We start from the raw sequence: 21,781 nt of genomic DNA on the forward strand, positions 1-21,781 counted from the left end.
AGACACAAAGTACAAACATTCTGTTAGAAAAATGGCACCAATAAACTTGCTGGATGCAGGGCAGCCACAAACCTTTAATTTGTTAAAAAAAAAAAAAAAAAAAAAAGCAATATCTGTGGAGCACAATAAAGTGAAACACAGTAAAATGACATATGCATATACATGGCCTGCTCCCTCACTTCATTCAGGTCTGTTTATTCACTTCCTCTAAAAGGCCTTCCTTCCCTCACTTCCTGACCTAACATAAAGCCATGCCTGTTACTCTCTGTCCCCTGATGCTGCTTTCCTTCTCTTTATAGGACTTGTTGCTATCTGACATGTTTAAATCTATTTTCTTTATGTGACAGAGACACCGTGGTCTCTTTCACTAGAATGTTAGTTACATGATGAAAGGAACTTCATTTTATTCACTGCTATAGCTCCAAATTTCTGCTGGATATCCAAATTTTAAATAGTAAATTCAATAATTATGTGTTTATAATTAAAAAGAGAAGTGAGAAGAGAAATGGAAAAAGAAAGAGTAAGAAAGGTAACACAGAAGTAGCAAAAGAGGTGAAGAAACTCTGGGTGAGTCATAGCTGGTTGTTTTGCTCTGTTACTCTGTTTTTAGTGTCAGTTTGAATTCAAGGCTTCCATGAGAAAATTTCAGGATGGGTTGCTGTCACTTTGAAGATTTATTTCAAAAGAAATGGGAACTCTAAAGAAATAAAGTCCACTGCTTTTAGAAGCATTTGGGTAGTGTTCACTACTATAATTGCAATGGCCACCTCTTTTAATGTCTTTCTATCTCCCCAGTCCACAAGTATAAACTGAAGGAATATTTGAGGACTCTTGACTAAGAGATGTACTTGAATGAATTTTAGCATGATTAGTTTGTGTTGGTATTACTATTAACATTTTTAAATTTCCATACTTAACTGACATTTGGAATTATCTATTCATATTGAATACCCGAAGCTCTTTTAGGATCTTGCTTAACGATGTCTTAGCTCAGAATGCTATAACAAAGGATCATAGAATGGGTGGCTTATACACAACAGACACATTTATTTCTCACAAACACACATTTATTTCTCACAGTTCTGGAGGCTGGAAATCCAAGATTAGGGTGCTAGTACGATTGGTCAGGTTCTGGTGAGAGTTCTCTTCCAGACTACAGACTGCTGAGTTGTTCTATCCTCACATGGCAGAAAGAGGGTGCGATAGCTCTCTGGAGTCCCCTTCGTAAAGGCACGAATAACTTTCATGAAACCCCCACCCTCGTGACCTGACCACCTCCCAAAGGCCCTACCTCCAAATACCATTACACTGGGGATTCGATTTCAACATATGAATTTTGGGGTGACACAAAGATTCAGTTCATAACAATAGACTTACAAGATAAAGCTAGGAGGCAAGCCTTTGAAAATACTTGGTACTATATTACTCCTACTGTGACCTTCACTTAAGGCACAAAGTTTAGTTCCTTTCAAGGGTCAGCTGTGTATATCACATTTCATTAATGTTTTTGCTTCCTCAAATTGTTCATTCCTCATACATAATTTATCAACAGTGTTTGTACTAGAGAAGTTAGAGCAAAATGACATTCTTTTAAGTTTTAGCAAATTTGGCAGAAAACACAATACCGCTTTCCTGCTGATTTCTATTATAATATTATAAATAAATTCCTTTTTTAAAAAAGGTCAGTAGTCCAGATTTAAAGTTTTAGACAAAGGAAAAAGTATTGTCCCGGAAGAATTTTTAGAGCACCTTTAGGATTTTGAGGCACATTTCAGAATTCAATTTCTTGATTTATAGGATCAAATAGCACCCATGCACACATACCCAGACACCTAGTCTCAGAAAACAATACTCCTTCACATTCTATTTATGAATAAAATCTTATAACTGAATCACATCTTTGTTCGCTACATTATGAAGTCTAATACAGTAATAACGGTACTAATATAGTATTAATAATAATTTAGTAATAAAACATAACATTTTATGCTTTTTAACTGTTCTTAAATGATATCTATTGCATGTTAGGCCAATGTTCATTATACGCACTTTGATTACGTAGCCTTGCAACCTTAAGAAGCTTATGCTTCTTCTCTGAAGCAGGAACTTCTGGTGTAGGGGCAGAAGCACATGCTGTTGGTGAGTTACCTCTACCAGGTAATTTTTTAGGAAATGCCATAGAGTAGGAGGTACGCCGTCTAGTCCGACATGCCACTTCCCTCTCTTTATATAGCAACTGTTCATCCATCAGCAATGTTATGACTTGCTTAGATTTTTCTCGAATATGATAACCTGAAAAATACATTGAATCTGCTTAGAAAAGAAAATACTAGTTAAGGCTGTAATAACTTTTTATTCTATAGAAAATTAAGAAAAAATAAAAACGTGAGCAGTGAAAAAACCTATAGCAAATAAGGAATTGTCAATAAGTATACTTCCTTTCTTAAAGTTTAAGTAGTAAAATCATTAATATATGATAAAACCGTATCATACGTTGGCATTACATTTTCACTTTAAGCACATTATTGGATTTTCCTTTTAAAAGCAATGCATACTCTGCAATAATCAAACAACCTAGGCATACAAAGAACAGGAATGAATTAGATCTAGATATACTGCCCTAGATGTACGACGACCATGACATATGGCTAAAGATTTAAAGTAATATACATAGTATGGTTTAAAGCTGTAAAGCATAGGGGAAAATAAAACACTATATACATACATGGAAGGGAGAAGTAAGTAGAGAAATACATAGATTGCTATGGTTTGAATAGATGCCCTCCAAAATTCAGTTCTTACCAATGTGATAGTATTAAGAGGTGGGGCCTTTCAGAGGTGATTAGCTATTAGGACTCCTCCTTTGTGAATAGGATAAAGGCCCTGATAAAAGAGAACATTTGTCTCTTGCCTGCCTTCCACCTCCGTCATGCAAGGACATAGCATTCCTCCCCTCCAGAGGATGCAGCATCAAGTCCCCATCTTGGGAGCTGAGAGCAACCCTCTCCAGACAACCAAACCTGCTAGTGCCTTGACCTTGGACAATCCAGTCTTCAGAACTGTGAGAAAATAAATTTCTGTTCTTTATAAATTACCCAGGCTATGGTATTCTGTTATAGCAGCACAAATGACTGACTGACAGGCAGGCAGGCAGGCAGGCAGGCAGACTGTGTACTCACAACGTTGTTAGTATCTGTTGCATTAAAGGTGTACAATTGGGGTGAGACAAGAAAAGGGAGCACAATTGGCTTCTGACATACATCCTATCAAAAAAACTTGTTGCCATTAATAGAGTGACAGAGCACAAAGACCAGAATTCTAGTGATGGCCCTGCCTTAACCAGCTGTGTGACTTTGAGCCAGTCAGGTGATCTGTCTGGACCTGAGTCTCCTATTTGAAAAGCAGTTCATCTGTTCAGTCTAATTCACAGATACAAAAGTACACTGTAACCTATAACTCACTCAAATATAAGGTATTAGTATTATTTTCAACCTTCTCCCACAAGAAATGATAAAGGAAATCACCTACCTCTCTGCATCTTGGGACCAACCTACATAAACATGTTAGGTCTTCCCAAGCCACCTTCCAGAAGTAAACCAAAAAGTCCCTGAATATCCACTAGTATGTTTATTTCGGCCTCTAGTTATGATGAATAAAGTATTAATGTTTCCTAACTATAATTTACTAGCAATAGGAGTAATGAGAAATGGTCAAATTCAGGGTATATTTAGATGACAGGGGCCAACAAACAATGTTCTCTAACTGCCAGTCACTTCATTAGGCTTGATATGGACAGTGTCAGAAACCTTTGCTCAAGTTGCCATCTTTTCCAAGATTATTTCATCTAACCTCACTTCTTAGTCATTTCTTTCTTCCAAATTTATTTTATAACTGCTTCAAATCTTATCATTCTAAACAACCTTAACTTCCTATGATTAGTTTGCAGTCCATAATCAAAAAATCCCACAACGTTTTAGGTTACCACTTCGTGTCACACGGTAAGTCTGCTGTGAATTTTAGCCTTTGGGGACAACATGTCAGACACTATCTTTTCCCTGGAAAATTGACATACCTTGGTTTTGGAGGCATAAAAAACATGTTTTCCCATTCTTAACCTCAGAAACTCATCTCCTTCCATTTTCTCCCTCACTGCCTCTACTGTAGCCACCCCAGTGCCTTATTCTGCAATACTACCATGCTCTTCATCCGCTTAGAGCCATGTACTGGCAGTTGCTTCTGCCAGGAACTCTTTACGTGGCTAAATCCCTGAGATTCATTCAGGACTCTACTCTTCACCTCCTCAGAGAAGCCTTCCTTCTGCCCACCCTCGCTAACTAAAACAGCCCACCCCTATCATTCTTTATTCCCTTAGCCTGCTTTATTTTCCATCTTGGCATTTATCACTACATAATATTATATATTCATTGTTTACTTGTTTGTTTCCTCACCAAGAATATAAACTCCATGAGGGCAGAGAAATCTAGAAGAGTGATTGGCCCATAGTAGATGCTCAATAAATATTTACTGAGTGAATTAATCAATAAAGGAACAAACTACCACAAAGTCTCTAATTTTCCCTTGACATAGTGCAAATGGCACAAGATTGATGAAAAATACTGTGAGCCAATTTACAACTTAGCTGCCTAAAAAGTTGTTTATCCTTAAATAATTTCTTGCAACACTCCTATAATTAGGTTAGAACTATTATAGAAATTATGGGACAGATGTGGAATACTCTCCTGGGAGTCTGTGTGCATTGGTGCAATTTAAGGGCAGCTGCAATAGTTCTAAGAGACAAGCAGTTACACCAAGCAGAAGTCCAGCTGCAATGGTGGAGGACTTCTCCCAGAGCCTCAGGGCCCCTCCTTGAGGTAGCAGTCAGCAGCACTAGCAAGGCCAGGCCACAGCAGTTTACCAAAAACAGGGAAGAAATCACCCAGAAGAAAGCTTCTGGCCAATGCCCTAGCTGCCTCTCTCCCACCCTAGAAATGCTGGGTATTAACCTGGCTGTTCTAAAGCATCAAAGCTAAAAGTGAGAAAAATCCAAGAACTCAATAAACCTGCTTCAAGAAGTGAAATAATAACAAGAGTAATAATAAGATGGCATCTACTGACTTCTAACCAATATGTTTCTTTTCTTCTGAAAAGAAGGAAGGAGGACATTGTATAAAATAGAATAGTACTGGAAATAGAATAAACTTAGGCAGCAAAAGGAAGAAATGGAGGCAGGGAGGTAGAAAATACAGATTCTCTGAAACAAGAAACTATGCCAAAAGATTAATATCCAAAGACATTACATAAAACACATCGAGATGAAGGGGTTGTTAGTTGAACAGCAGGTTAAAATGAAGATAAAGTTAAATACTGTTTTGATCAGGAATCTTTTGGTTATAAGTGACAGAAATTCTACTTGAACTGGGTAAAGCAAAAGTCACGGGAAAATCAAGGTTGCAACTAGGTCTCAGGTACAAATGAAACAGAGACTAGAAAACCACAAGAACCTTTTTCCCTCTCCCATCTCTGCTTTTCTCTGTGTAATGCCTTTTTTTTCCTTTCTGCAGATTGGCTTCTTTTATCTGGGCATGGAGATGGCCACCAACAGCTCCAATTCACACCTCACACTGCCACCTGAGAAGTCTCCCTCTTCCTTACTTTGAAGTATCAGGAGAATGACTCTGAGTGGCCCACCTTGAAACAGTCACATGTCCATCACTTTGGCCACAGAGTGCAACATGAAAACTAGCAACCTCCATCAGAACACAGTGGATGGGATCCCCATGATAGAAAAATGAACAAGTACAAAGCCAACTTGAAGAGTCCTCCCAAACACAAAGTAAAGGACAAGGAGATCAAATTACTAGAGCAACTTATAAGAGATCAACATCCAAGGACATTCACTTACACAGTCAGTTAACCATTTCTTGAACACTTCAGTTTCAGGAAATGTACTAAGCAACAGGAGTGCAAGTGAGGAAAAAAAGAGACAAGGTCCCTGCACTTGTGACACTTACACTGTAGTTGGCTGAAATATCCAATAATCATAAACAAGGTAATTTCGGATAAAAAATAAATGCTTTAAAGGAAACAAAGAAGGGTGATATGTTAAACATTAATTTGGGGTGCAGTCATGGAAAGTCTTACCGAGGAGATAATATAGCTCAGTCTTGAACAAGAAAAAGCCAGCCACATAAAGATAGAGCACCAAGCAGTGGAACAACAATTCACTTCTTCGGGGAGGCCTTCCTCTGACAGTTAGCCACCCTCCCACCGTGCCCTATACATAGACCCAGGCCTCCGACTTGGTCAGGCTCTGCTTTCATACACTCCATAGCACCTTACGCTTGCCTTTTATAGTACTTCCAGTTTATAATTGCCCATTTAATAAATGTCTTTTTCCTCCATTAGTCTATAACATCGATGAAGGCCAGAACAATATTTGTTTAAGAGACACTTAAGAAACGTTTGTGAAATGAATGAATATGCTGAGGAAAAATTTCCCAAATGCTGGAGAGGAGTCTATTTAAGTTTACAAAGGAACATTATGTAAAGAGATTTGTAAATATGGTAAATTCAAAGATTTGGGGCATTGAGATGCATCACCAGGAAAAACACATATCATAAAATCTTTTTTAAAAACTAGGTATTAGGCTTCAAATAGTTATAAAACATCTTAATACTCCTATCTCTACTCCTGGCCCATTGCCCTACTAAAATCTACTCTTCTTCTCATATTCCTTTGTCAGTGACTTTTACCTCTATTCTAAGTTAGCAATATAAACATACATTTCCCCAAATTTAGTTATTCACATCTATTGATTACACCTACTAAGTATCTTCCAAATCCGCTCTCTCCTCTCCATCTCCCTTGGTTCAGATCTTAATCACACTGGTGGCCTGTGGTGTCCTAAATTACTTATCTTTAGTCTCCCTTCCAAGCTACCTTCCACAATGCCTCCAGGGGTTGGGGCAGGGGTGCGGAGGGAGGGGAGAAGTATCTAAAATATCTGATTAAGTTGTTTTCAAGTTAAAAAACCTTCAGTCAAGTTGGCACAGTAAGTTCATGCTTCAAAGTATCCCTCTGTTCTGCTCCAAATACACAGCAATAATAGACACTACCAGTCTCAAAAACAAGATAAAAACCTCCATGAAGCAGAAATATAAGAGAAATGAAAAAGCAGTGAACAGGGCTAAAGTCACAGGCTGCTGGGTTCTTGATCTGGCAGCCAGGAGTTCAACTCCTCAGGTGCTAAGGAACCACAGCTGGTCTCATTCGCTGATGTTAGGCCGTCTGTGTTTGTGAGAGAAGGCCATGGAAAGAAATGAAAAAGAAAAAAAAATAGCTGCTAACTGCTTCCTAGGCTATAACTTATTCATAGCTGTGGGTCTGTTTAAAAGCAGGAAGACACACATGCAGGCTTAAGACTTGAAACTAAACTAAGCCGTTTACTTGCTCAATCCCTGGGTCTGTGACACTCTACTATTGTCCTAAGGCATGAGCCCTGAGCACTTTTATAAGGCCTGTGCTGAGGCTCTAGGGGAGCTGGTAGAGGGAACTGAAAAACCAACATAAAGGAAAAAGTGAACATGCGTGGTTGTGGGAAGAAACTCCCACTCAAGGAGCCTAAAAACTAAAATTCTAAAATACATTTTTTTGAAAAATCTAATACTATGAAAGACAGCCAATATAATCAGCAATGGAAACATAAATTCATTCCAAATGAAATCAATGTTTCTATGGGATCTTCTAAAGACTCAATATCCTGTAGGATTTAAAAATCTAACAAAGATTTTTAAATAAATGACTGAGAGAGTAATACATTACTCATATCTACAAGGAATATGAAATTATAAAACAAAACAAAGATAAGCAGAAATGAAACAAGAACAGACAGATATGAAAAGAACCAATTAAAAATCCTAGATATGAAAACTATAGTCACTGAGATTTAAAAAAACCCTTAACATCCAAGATAAACTCCGGACTCGAACAGTTGAAGACAGAATTGGTAATTGGAGAACAGTACAATTCTTCCAAAGTACAGCAAAAAAAGATAGGTAATAAAATTTAAAAGATTAATTACTAGTCATAAAGGATATATCATAGACCTACATATTCATGTAGAAGAAATTTCAAAAGAAAAAATTCAAGGCAGTCCCAAAAAGCAGGAGACAAGAGCTGAGAATTTTGTAGAAAAAACATGAATCCTCACATCAAAGATGATCTCCAAAGACCAAGCAAGATAAATAAAAATAAATCTATACCAGAAACATCACAGAAAAATAGAAGAACATTGAGGATGAAGAAGAAATCTTAAAGGCTACCAGTTCCTTCTTTGGGCTTATAACAGCACACTTGCCATTCAGTCAGCCCATCAGTCAGCAAACATTTATTCCACCCCTCACCACAGCAAGTGATGAAACAGATAAAGATTAAGTAACCTCAGCTCTCCAAACCCAATGAAGGAGGCTGACATGTGAATCAACAATTATAGCAGTGTGATGGGGCTACAAGGGACATGTAGACAAGGTACTAGGGACAAGCAAAGGAGTGACTGCTTAACTCTACAGGACAGCAAAAAAGACCTTCCTAGTGAGTATTTGCACTGAGCTTTACCTGAACACGAACATATGTTCCAGGAAATAAAAACGATAAAAGTCCCAGCCTGAGCAAGAGCGAGACCCCGTCTCTACTAAAAATAGAAAGAAATTATCTGGCCAACTAAAAAATATATATAGAAAAAATTAGCCGGGCATGGTGGCGCATGCCTGTAGTCCCAGCTACCCGAGAGGCTGAGGCAGTAGGATCGCTTAAGCCCAGGAGTTTGAGGTTGCTGTGAGCTAGGCTGACGCCACAGCACTCTAGCCCAGGCAACAGAGCAAGACTCTGTCTCAAAAAAAAAAAAAAAACAAAAAAAAAAAAGTAAAAATCTATCAAGGACTAACAGTATTAGCTAACATTGACAGATGACTTACTATGTGCCTAACTGTCAGATATATCTCTAATCCTCACCCCAACCCTTAGAGTGAATTATTCAGTCCATTTTACAAAAGAGAAAAGTAAGATTTAGGGTGATAAAGTAACCTTCCCAAAGTCACAAAGCTAATAAGCTAGAAAGCAGAGATTGGCTCTATGAAAATAACAAAATATAGACTTTATTATCTTTGAACTTAGTATATAATTATAAGCTGTTTTATATGATGAGAACCTTAAGGGAGAATAATTCTGTTGACACAGCACTGAAAGGGCTAAACTGGTTGCCCTCCCTTTTATGTTTACTGTACTTTGTCATCCATGTGAGTACAATAAATAAAGAGCACTATAGGAAGACTAGCCAGTTGCACAAAGGTCACATGTAAGTTTAAACAATTTCATGCTTTGCTCTTGCTACCATGATTACCAATAACCACATGTGCTGAAAAGAAAGACAAAGCTATCTAAAATATTCAACTATTTTAAATAAAAAATTTTTGTTTAAACTCACAATAACATAACTTCTAACTACAAGGCATATGATGATGTAATGCCTGTAACATATGTTTGTTAAAGGAAACTATTTGTTCATCAAAAATATTTGTTACAGGTTGTGTGGGACGGTTCGCACCTTTAACTCCAGCACTTTGGGAGGCTGAGGTGGGAGGATCGCTTGAGGACAGTTCAAGACCCACCTGAGCAACACAGCAAGACTCTGACTCTACAAAAAAGAAATAAATTAGCCAGGTATGGTGGTGTGTACCTGTAGTCCCAGCTATTGAGGCTGAAGCAGGAGGACTGCAAAAGCCCAGGAGTTTGAGGCTGCAGTGAGCTATGACCACGCCACTGCACTGCAGCCTGGGCAACAGATTGAGACTCTGTCTCAAAAAAAAAAAAAAAAAAAAAAAAAAAAAATTTGTTACAGGAAATTACATTTACTCACTTAAGCTATAAATGAACACAGAAGCCTTGTGTTAGTTAACCCACCACCAATGAGCATACCCACATGGCATTACTTTATTAGTCAACCACCATATGTCAGGTAGGTTCTCTGATTAGAGAATTTTGACTAGTGCTGACACTGGCAGGAAAAAAATTAAGTCTGCTCCACTTTGAAGCTAGATTTTTTTCTTATAGTGCTTAGCCACTATATCATACTGACTAGGAACTGCCTGCCTCATGCTACCCCAAATCCAGTTCCTTCTGTAAAAGTGGTAATATCCCCAAATTTTGGTTATTTGGCTTTATAGCCTTGACATGGTTAATCAACATCTAATTTTTTTTACACTTTTTTAATATTTTCTTTTTCTTGAACTTATTCTTTCCAGGTATCTTGGTTCTATCCAATTCATTATAGCTGCCTTAAAAAGGAAAATCTTAGTCATTTCTTTTTCCTCCTACTTGCTCAAGTTCCTTCTTTGTCTAAATCATTTCATGGACCAAATACCTGGTGTATTCTCTCCTTCCATGGGAACCTAAACTCAAAAAACCAGCTTCCCTTCCTCTCAAAAGAGATCTTAATATTTTATAACCTAGTGTAAATGTATTAAATAAATAAATACATTATGTCTTCCAGAGTATTAGCCTTTTGCATTTTAATTTCTATCCCTTAACATGGCTTAAAAGGCAAAATTCTTAGTTCAAGATATTCAAACTTTGGTGAGCAAACTGGTAGGTGACTGGTATGAGCATACCCCTGAGTTTTGGACAAAACAATGGGAAAGGCAGTCTACACATAAAATCAGCCATGAATTTAAAGTATATAATTCCTAACTTAGGTGACTGATAATAGTGAAAAGCTAAAATGGCAGGAATGTCACCACTGCATGCTACTTCTCTTATAGTAAAATAGCTTAACTTGTTAATAATGTTGAAAATATATTTCTTTAAAATGTACCCCTTTTTTAAAACTATGTGTTTTAAATTTACATGTGTATGTATATATGAAATAGCCTATTTAAATGAAATTAACTGCAATTTCATAACTTAACCTAATTGAAAATAAAACAGCATATAAACCTATAATTCACACATTTCCTAGAATCTGAATTGGTTTAATGAATACCATAATTTGTATAAATATATACTTTGATGATATTAAAACGCTTTCACATTTTATTGTATATTTTCTAGACAATTATTAAGTTCGTTTAGTAGTTTAGTGAAACGCCAGTTGAGAGACTATTTAGTCTCTCAATTAGGATACATGAGTTCTAATTGTGCTCAGTCATTAATTAGCTGTGCAACCTTACTCAAATAACTTAATCTCTCTGAGCTTTGGCTGTTTGTGTAAGAGAGAGATAATATATACCCTTCTTTTCTCATAAGATGCTTTAAGGATCAAATTAGATAATGTAGTGGAAATGTTCTATTATCAAAATCTAGTAATTCTCAACTGGATACCTTAAGAAGGACTTTGACAATGAAAATAAACATGAAAAATAAAATTAAATTTAAAAAATTGGATACCATATGGAAAACAATAAACTCTACCTCCGTCTAGATAGATCACAGACCTAGTTAAAACTATAAAATGCCTAAAAGAAAACACTGGAGAATATCTTCCTTAGCATCGGCAAGTTTCCCAGACAAGGTACAAAACGCATTAATCATAAAAGAAAAAATGAATAGGACTTCATCAAAATTACAAATTAAAAAAAATTTTTTTTACTCTATGTTCTCCTACAAATGAATCTTGAGATCCTGTTTGGAGGTTCTAAAAGGGAAGCGCAGTTACACCTATACCTTGACTGAAGAACAATCCTCCTCTATCAGGAAAGGTCATCCTCTTCGACCAAGCGTGCCACTTTGGGAGAGACACACATGGAGGAGTGAAGGAGTAAAAGGAAACCTGCCTAGACATCCAGATGAGATGAATCAACCCTGGCAAATTGAAGAGGTCACATACTGCAGCCAGATCACTCTCACATGAAAAATAACAAACTTTGCTCATCAAAAAACATTAAAAAACTGAAAAGACAAGCTAAGCTGCAGACTTTTTTTGGAGAAAATATCTGTAATATATCTATTTTACAAAGAACTCATATCCAGAATGTATAAAGAATTCCCACAAAAAGACAAAAAAAATTTTAAAATAGGCAAAATACTTGAACAGGCAAAAGATGTCCATATTGCCAAAAATCATATGAAAAGGCACTCAACAACTTTTCAAGGAAATACAAATTAAAACCAAATTGAAACAACATTATACACCCATCAGAAAGGTTAAATTAAAAAGAATAACATTCCTAAGTGTTGATAAGAATGTGAACAACTCTTATACACTGATGGCAAAATTACTTAAGAAAGCTTTAGTTTCTATTTTTATTTAGTGGCTCCTCTGACCCAGAAATTCCACTTCTAAGTATACACCGAAGAAAAATGAATGCATATGGCCTAATAGAATTGAATACATATTATATAAGAATGCCCATAACAGCTTTATTCATAACCAAAAACTATAAACAACCCAAATATCCACCAATCGAAGATGGATGAACCATAAAAGAAACCAGTTTTGTGGTGTATTTATACAATGGAATACAACTCAGCAATAAAAAGAAATGATACCATTGATATATACAACAACAGAGATGAATCTCAAAAACATTGTTGAAAGAAAGAAACTAGAAACAAAAGAACACAATACTGTATGCTTCCATCTATATGAATTTTAAGAACCGCAACAAATCTATTAATATATAGTTAAAGAAATCAGAAAAGGGGAGGAGGGCAGACTGACCGGAAAGGGTGATGAAGGAACTTAATGGGGTGACGGAAATGTTCTTTATCCTGATATGGGTGACAGTTACATTCATCAAAATTCATCAAACTGTGTATGCTTAAGATTTGTGTATTTTAAAATGTGAAAATTATATTTCAATAAAGTATGATTAGCATGAAAACTACTTTTAAAGTTTATAATAAAGAAATGGAAATTTTTTATTAAAGTAGTCAACTCTGACATTTATTTTTTATCATTCTAAAAAAAGTCAATTGCTATAAATTTGCTAAAGCTATAATAATATCAAGGTATTAATCATTCATTCATCAAATATGTATTGAGTGATCCTACCCCTAGGCAAGGTACTAAGTGCTAGGAACACTGTTCCTGCCCTTGAAATATTCACGGTTTTGCAAGGGATACAGACATGTACATAAATGGACTATGACAGAGGTATATAAACAGTGTGGACATAAAGGAGAGAGTATCAGACTACCTGAGAATGTCAAGGAGATTCAGGACTATTAGCTGGGAAGCTTGAAATATCTGTGGCAACATGGGGCCCATTCTCATGAGGCTGAGCCTAAACTGTAACAGGCTCTAACCAAAGATAAAAGAAACTAACCCAACCAGGCCAACTGTTTCTAGATATTTGCCCAAGACCATCAAATTATCTAGACTTAAGTGAAAGATTTTTTCAGCCATGAGAGCCACAATAAAGAGAATAAGGTATATATTTCTTAGACCATCTTTGACCTAAATAATTTTGAAAGATACAAAAAAGGATAAACTTGACTTCCAGTCCAAAAATGTAAGAAGCTGGAGTTACCACTCCATCCTAACAAGTAAAAAACTGAATCAACAACTCTTCTTAGATCCATCAGAGAGGTGTAGTCATAGAGCAAATCACTGAGCCCCAAACTGGCAAGAGTGACAGGCAAATACAGTACAGAATTGTAGCTGCTGGAACAGAAACCCGCAAGCACAAACCTCCAAGGGAACAAGTGCTGCAGGCTCAGAATGGACAGGTGTGAGAGATAAAACTCCAGGGGGGTCTCAGCCATCAGGAGCCCCCACACTTTTGTGGGTTTTACCTCAAGGAGCTTGACCAAATTCTCACAGTGAATACTAGAGAAAAAAATCCCCTTGTGCTTGTGGTAGGGGGAGGGGAAAAAGGAACCATTTTGAAATATTTCAGAGCATTCTGTTCTTAAGTTCTGCCATCAGAACTAGTTAACCAGAGCCTAACCTGATGGGGTATTATCAGAGCCGAACTGATGTGGGAGAAAGGAAATGCCCGACTCCAATCCACTCTAGCCATCCTGCCCCACTGAAAGGGGAGGGGGATGGGACAAGAAAACACTGAGAAGCACATGTGAAGTTCACGGCCCACAGGCACAGGCTCACTAAAACAGTGAACTTGTTCACAGGACTATGGAACGCTTCCCCGCCCTCACACCTTACCACCACATTACTAAAGGCCTATTTACTGGCCTTCCTTTCACCTGTACCTCATGACCAGTAATTAAGAAAAAAATTACTTTGTCCTTGCTTTGTCAGTTTGAAAAAGAAAGAAAGAAAAAGAAAAATTGCAAGATATACTAAAAGGCAAAAATCACAATTTGAAGAGATTGAACAAGCATCAAAACCAGATTCAGATATGACAGGGATGTTGGAATTACCAGATAAAGAATTTAAAACAACTATGATTAAGATGCTAAGGTTTCCAATGGATAAAACATACAACATACAAGAATAGATGGGCAATGTAAGCAGGGAGATGGAAATTCTAAGAACCAAACAGAAATGGTAGAGATAAAAGGCACTGTAACAGAAATAAAGAATGCCTTTGGTGGGCTTGCTGGTAGACTGGACACAGCTGAGGAAAGAAATTCTGAGCTTGAGCTCAATAGAAACCACAAAAATTGAAAAGCAAAGAGAAAAAAGACCAAAAAACCCAGAATATCCAAGAACTATGGGACAACTACAAAAGGTATAACACATGTATAGTGGGAATAAAAGAAGAATAAAGAGAGAAAGAAACAGAAGAAATATTAGGAACAATAATTAACAATCATGAAGATTTCTCCAAATTAATGCCATACACTAACCACAGATCAAGGAAGCCCCAAAAACACCAACTAGGAGAAATGCAAAAACAAAAATAACAACTCTACATCTAGGCATATCATTTTCTTTTCTTTTTTTTTTTTTTTTTGAGACAGAGTCTTGCTCTATTGCTGCCCAGGCTAGAGTGCCACGGCATCATAGCTCATAGCAACCTCCAACTCCTGGGCTCAAGGGATCCTCCTGCCTCAGCCTCCTGAGTAGCTGGGACTACAGGAGCACACCACCACACCCGGCTAATTTTTCTATTTTTAGTAGAGATGGGGTCTCACTCTTGCTCAGGCTGGTCTTGAATTCCTGACCTCAAGCGATCCTCCCACCTCTGCCTCCCAGAGTGCTAGGATTACAAATGTGAGCCACCATGCCCGGCTGGCATATCATTTTCAAACTACAGAAAATCAAAGATAAAGAAAACATCCTGAAAGAAGCCAGAGGCAAAATATCATCTTACCTATGATAGAAAAAAAGGTAAGAATTGCATTCAACAATTCCTCAGAAACCAAAACAAGTGAAAGAGAAATAAAGACTTTCTTAGACAAGTAAAAATTGAGCGAATTTGTTGCCAGTTACCTGCTTTGCAAAAAGTATTAAAAGAAATTCTTTAGAGAAAAGGAAAATGATAAAAGGTCAGAAACTTTGATCTGTATTAAGAAAGGAAGAGCATCAGAGAAGGTATAAGTGAAGGTAAAATCAAAACTTTTATTTTTCTTATTCTTTATTAATCTAACAGATAATTGTTGAAAATAATGATAGCAACAATGTATTTGATTAATATTTATGCTTATGTTTATATTTTCTTATGCTTATGTATAAGCAAAATGAATGACAGCAATGATACAAGGGATGGGAAGGAGGAATTAGAATTATTTTGTTATTATAAGGCACCAGCACTACCTATGACATACTATATAGTATTACTCATTAAAATTAAAAATTCCTGCTCTGCAAAAGACACTGTGAAGAAAGTGAAAAGACAAGCCACAGACTGGGAGAAAATATTTGCAAAAGGCATATGAGATAAAGGATTGTTATCCAAAATATACACAGAATTCTTAAAACTCAACAATATGAACATATAAAAAAACCTGATTTTTAAAATGGGCCTAAAACCTTAACACAGCATTCCCCAACCTCTAGGCACCGGGGACCAGTTTCAGGGAAGACACTTTTTCCACGGATTGGAGGGAGGGGGAGGCATAGTTTTAGGATGATTGAAGCGCACTTCATTTACTGTGCAGTCAAACCTCTCTGCTAAGGCTAATGTGTATTTGCAGCCGCTCCCCAGTGCTACTGCCACTGCCTCAGCTCCACCTCAGATCATCAGGCATTAGATTTTCACAAGGAGCGCTCAACCTAGATCCCTTGCATGCGCAGTTTACTAGGTTTAGCACTCCTATGAGAATCTAATGCCACCACTGATCTGACAGGAGGCGGAGCTCGAGCAGTGATGCAAGCGATGGGGAGCAGCTCGCTCACCCACCACTCACCTGCTGCCTCGCAGCCCAGTTCCTAGCAGGCCACAGACCAGTACTAGTCCATGGCCCACGGGTTGGGGACCACAGCCTTAACAGATACCTCACCAAAAATATATACAGATGACAAACTGGCATATGAAAAGATGCTCTAGGCCAGGTGGTGGCTCACACCTGTAATCCTAGCACTCAGGGAGGCAGAGGAAAGAGGATCGCTTGAGGTAAGGAGTTCGAGACCAGGCTAAGCAAAAGCAAGACCCTGTTCTCTACAAAAAAATAGAAAAATTAGCTGAGTGTTGTGGTACTGCCACCACTCCCATCACCCCCGCCCAGATCCATGGAAAAATTGTCTTCCATGAAACCGGTTCCTGGTGCCAAAAAGGTTGGGGACTGCTGCCTTAATATAAACTTTGGACTGTGGGTGATAAATGATGTGTCATCGTGTATTCATCAATTGTAACAAACGAACCACTCTGGTGGGGATGTTGACAATGGTGGAGGCTATGCATGTATAGGGGGAAGGGGGAGGGGGAACTCTGTATTCTCTCAATTTTGCTGTGAATCTAAAAATGCTCTAAAAAAATAGTCTATTTTTTACAATTTTAAAAAATTTAAAAAGGATAAACTTCTCAGCTTCTGTTCCAGGTCAGTGAACAGAGCTAGTTCAGTTCTCAGGCCCTTCCATCCTACTATATATGTCACTGGTTAAATACTCGGTCAGGTCTGGAAACATGACACATGTGAACAGGATGGAGTAAAAGGGTGAACAGAATGATCGGGACGGGGATAATAACATAATTCATTTATCCATTCATTCAACAATATATTGTAGCTATTAAGAACATGGATTCTGGAGCCAAAAAGCTTAGACTGTAATCGTGACTCTGCTATTAACTAGCTGCGCGAACGACTTATTCAATCTATTTGCACTTTGGTTTCCTCATCAGTAAAATGGAGCCAAAAACATCACCTATCTCAGAGGGCTGCTGTGAGGATTACAGTGCTTATCATAGTTCAGTGCTATCAACTGCTTGCTCATAAAGGGGTCCAAAAAGTCAGCAAATATAAAATAAATGTATTTTGAAACAGCATGTTAGTTACCTTTTCAAATAATATGTCAATGTTTTTCTATAGTCACTGTTTCAGGTAAAGTACCTCTAAATGTGAAACAATGTGTCCAACTATTGATTTTTTAAAACTACAATAAATATAGAATGTCCCCAAATTCTGGAAACATAGGGAAAATCATGTATTTATTTTTCAGATTAACAACTGGACTTATTGTTTAAATTTAGAGATACATTACCTGAAAAGCTGTCTAGACATTAGAGATTAAAGAAAATTGTATTGATATTATTTGAAAAACTCATTATTTAAAAATAACTTTCTCTTATGTTTCTCAACTTTTCTGATTTGTTTTCCCTACTTTTTTTCTCCTGTAATAATTATTAATCACTGAGCATGTACCACATGTTAGGCATTGTTAAAGATACTGGAGATGGAGCACAGACAAAGCAGCCATAAAATGTCCCTGGCCCTCGTGAAAATTACACTTTAGCAAGAAGAGATAGTATATATTCTATTTTATCAAAGATCTGACATAGTGCATATCTTATGTGATAGATATGAGAAGTGCTACAGAGAAAAAGAAAACAGAAAACGTGGCTAGGACATGTGAGTGCAAAGGGGAGGGTGGGGCTGCTTTTCTATAACTAAGGGAGACCTAGAAGGACTCTCTAGTAAGACCTTCTGAGAGAGGCTGAAGGATGCAAGGGAACTATGCAGGTTTCTGGAGAACAGCGCTGCAGGCAAAGGGAACAGCAAGTGTAAAGAAAGCCAAAAAAGTCTTTTTTTCTAAAATACCTTCTATTATCCTTCTGTCTTTTTTTTTTTTTTATTTTTGTCCCTCTTGATAACCTGTATCTAGAGTAGACTCCAGATATCGATTACTTGGATCACTACAGTTTCTTACATTCACTTCTCAGTACAGACTTCACACTCTGCCTTCCTCTCTCATTCAACAGAATCATTTTTATTGAATAGTTTTTCTCTTGCTTTTTTATGACTTCCATTTGATAAAAATGTCCTGTCTGTGTGCAGGCCTGATGGTGAAAAGATGATTAACATACGGTACATGCCCTAGGAATCTAGTTAAAAAGACATATATAAAAATAGATAAAATAAAATATACCATAAAAAGCAACACACTGATACAAACAAAACTTATAGCAATTAATTCTGCCCAATGAGGGAAACAGCAATTGGGGGTACAGAGAAAGAGGATTCTGAGCTAGGATTTGAGGACTAAGTAGTTCAACAGACAGTTAGCAAGGAAAGAATGCTCCAGGAGAAAAGAAACATCTTAAGTACAACCACAAGGATGTGTAAGCAAATATATTAGGGATGATTATTAACACCAATGTGCTAGATTGACTAAGGTAAAAAGAGCAGAAAGGCAGATTGGAAATATGTTCAGGGGCCTGACTTTATCCTGAGAGCCAGTGGTTTCCAAATTTCTTTGACTGTACACCCCACCAGTAACAAATTGTGCATGTATCCATCCCCAGTAGATGCACATTTAAGTAAAAATTAGATTACACCAAGAGATACTTTTCTATATCACATTCATTAGAAAATAAACACAAAAAGATAAACATGAAATATTCCCGATAGAATCTCTTCATTAATTTTTGTTAATATTGGATAGAACTGGAGACCATTATCCTAAATGAAGTATCTCAAGAATGGAAAAATGAACACCACGTAGTCTCACTAATAAGTGGGAGCCAAATGATGGGCACACATGGTCATAAAGTGGTGTAAAGGACATCAGAAACGAGGAAGGGGGAGACTGAAAGGGGGCAAGGGATAAAAACTTACCTACTGGGTACAATGTACACTATCCTGGTGACAGGCACACTAAAAGCCCTGACTTCAGTATTATACAGTGCATCCATGTAACAAAAACACTCGCACCCCTTTAATATTTTGAAACTTTAAAAATATAGTACTAAAGTACTCTGGCCAAAAAAAATTTAAACTTTTATACATCAAGAAAGTAAAAAGAACCTATAGAATGGGAGAAGATATTTGCAAATCGCCTGATAAGGGTCTTGCATCCAGACTATATAAAGAACTTTTAAAATTCAACAATAAAAAAAAACCCAGGCTGGTTCGAAGGTAGTGAGTTATCTCACTTGATTGTTCACAGGCAGTTACAGATTGAACTCCTTGTTCTACTACTTTCCCCCCTCCTCAATACTGCACTTGACTAGTCTTAAAAAAAATTTTAAAAAGAATTAAAAATAAATAAAAAAATAAAAAAAAAAACCAGTTAATAATGGGCTTTGAATAGACATTTCTCCAAAGACATACAAATTGCCAGGAAGGACGTGAAAAGATGCTCAATATCATTAATCTTGAGGGAAATGTAAATCAAAATCACAATGAGATACCACTTCACATCCAGTAGGATAGTCATAATCAAAAAAAGAGACAATGAAGTATTGGCAAGGATACGACAAATTGGAACCCTCTTACATTGCTGGTGATGGAGAGGAATGTAAAATGGCACAGCCACTATAGAAAAGTTTAGCAGTTCCTAAGAAAGCTAAACACTGAATTAGCATATGATCCAACATTTCCACTCCTAAGTACATACCCAAATGAATTGAAAGTCAGGATTTGAACTGATACTTGTACTCCAATGTTCATTGCAGCACTATTCACAACAGCTAGAAGGTAGAAACAACTCAAGAATCTATTAACACATAAATAGATCTTTTTAAATGTGGCATGTACATACAATATTATTCAGCCAGAAAACATATAAAGTTCTGATACATGCTATAACATAGATGAACCTTGAGGACATTATGGTAAGTAAAACAAGCCAGATGAAAAGAGTATCGTGTGATTCCACTTACATGAAATAACTAGAACAGGTAAACTTAGACAAAAAGTAGATTATGGGTGGAGTGAGAAAGGGGAGTTACTGCTTAGTGGTTACAGAGTTTCTATTTTGGGATGATGAAAAAGTTTTGGAAATAGTAACAGATAATGGTGATGGTTGTGCAATATTGTGAATGCAATTAAGGCCACTGAACTGAACACTTAGGCAAATTTTATCTTACATAAATTTTATTAAAATTTTTAAAAATTATGTGAGGCCGGGCATGGTGGCTCACACCTATAATCCTAGCACTTTGAGAGGCCGAGGTGAGACGATCACTTGAGGCTAGGAGTTCAAGACTAGCCTGAGCAACATAGCAAGACCCCATCTCTACAAAAAAAATGAAAAACTAGCTGGGCATGGTGGTGCACCTGTAGTCTCAGCTACTTGGGAGGCTGAGGCAGGAGGATCACTTGAGCACAAGAGTTTGAGGTTACAGTGAGCTATGATCACACCACTGCACTCTAGCCTGGGCAACAGAGTGAGATCCTGTCTCAAAGGAAAAAAAAATTATAATGTGACATACATAAAGCCATATAATTGTACACTTTAAATGGGTGAATTTTATGGTATGTGAATTATATCTCAATGAAGCCGTTTTAAAAGGGGAGGGGGAGAAATGAGTTCTCAAGGTATGAAAAGACCTGGAGAAATCTCAAAGGCATATTTCTAAGTGAAAGAAACCAGTTTGAAAAAGCTACATACTTTACGATTCCAATTTTATGACACCCAGAAAACGCAAAACTATGGAGACAGTAAAAAGACCAGCAGTCCAGGGATTTGGGGGAGGGATAAACAGATGAATAAGTGGAGCACACGGCATTTTTAGAGCACTGAAATGATTCTGTATGATACCAAATGGTGGAACCATGACAAGCATTTTTCAAAACCCACAGAACTGTACAACACAAAGAATGAATACTAATGTAAAATATGAACTTTAGTTAATAGTAGTTTACCAATATTTGTTCATCAATTGTAACAAATGTACCATGCTAATGTAAGATGTTATTAATAGAAGAACTTGTATATGGGTGGGGAGAGGTATGGGAACTCTGTGCTTTCTGCATAATTTTTCTGTAAACCTAAAAATGCCCTAAAAAAAGGTCTATTTTTAAAATGCATACTTAACAGAGCCTGTACTAAATTTTATCCTCTTCTCATGATTCATAAGACTATTTCTTTTAAACACAAATTATAATTTTACAGTAGATGGAGAGGAAGGGCTAATTCTTTTACCATTGTAGAATATCAGGCACTACTGAATCATCTCAGTATTCTACATATCCTTTCCCTACTTCACCTCCTCTTCCACCCCTGAAAAAATTATTTTATGACCTAAATTTTTGTATTCATGTAACTATTTCCATCTAGTCTTTGAAGATTCCATCATCTTTGGAAATACTTAATTTATGACTAAATTCCAGTTTAATTATAATTATGAATTTCAGTGACATTATTATGCCAAATTGCCATACCTCCTGTTTTATTCCTTTTATTCATTTTCTAAGAGGTATCATTTTTATCAGGAACCT

At 36.9% G+C, this 21,781-nt stretch overlaps 1 protein-coding gene across 1 annotated transcript in view; it reads right to left on the bottom strand.

Moving 5' to 3' along the window:
• ENTHD1 (ENTH domain containing 1) overlaps window positions 1-21,781 on the bottom strand; it is a 110,112-nt gene that overhangs the window by 87,393 nt on the left and 938 nt on the right. The window contains exon 2 of the mRNA XM_069491506.1: window positions 2,050-2,292. Within this exon, the coding sequence (XP_069347607.1) occupies window positions 2,050-2,292 (243 nt within the window). The remainder of the gene's footprint in view (window positions 1-2,049; window positions 2,293-21,781) is intronic.

The sequence above is a fragment of the Eulemur rufifrons genome, chromosome 16 (assembly GCF_041146395.1).
Source record: "Eulemur rufifrons isolate Redbay chromosome 16, OSU_ERuf_1, whole genome shotgun sequence".
NCBI classification, from domain to species: domain Eukaryota; kingdom Metazoa; phylum Chordata; class Mammalia; order Primates; family Lemuridae; genus Eulemur; species Eulemur rufifrons.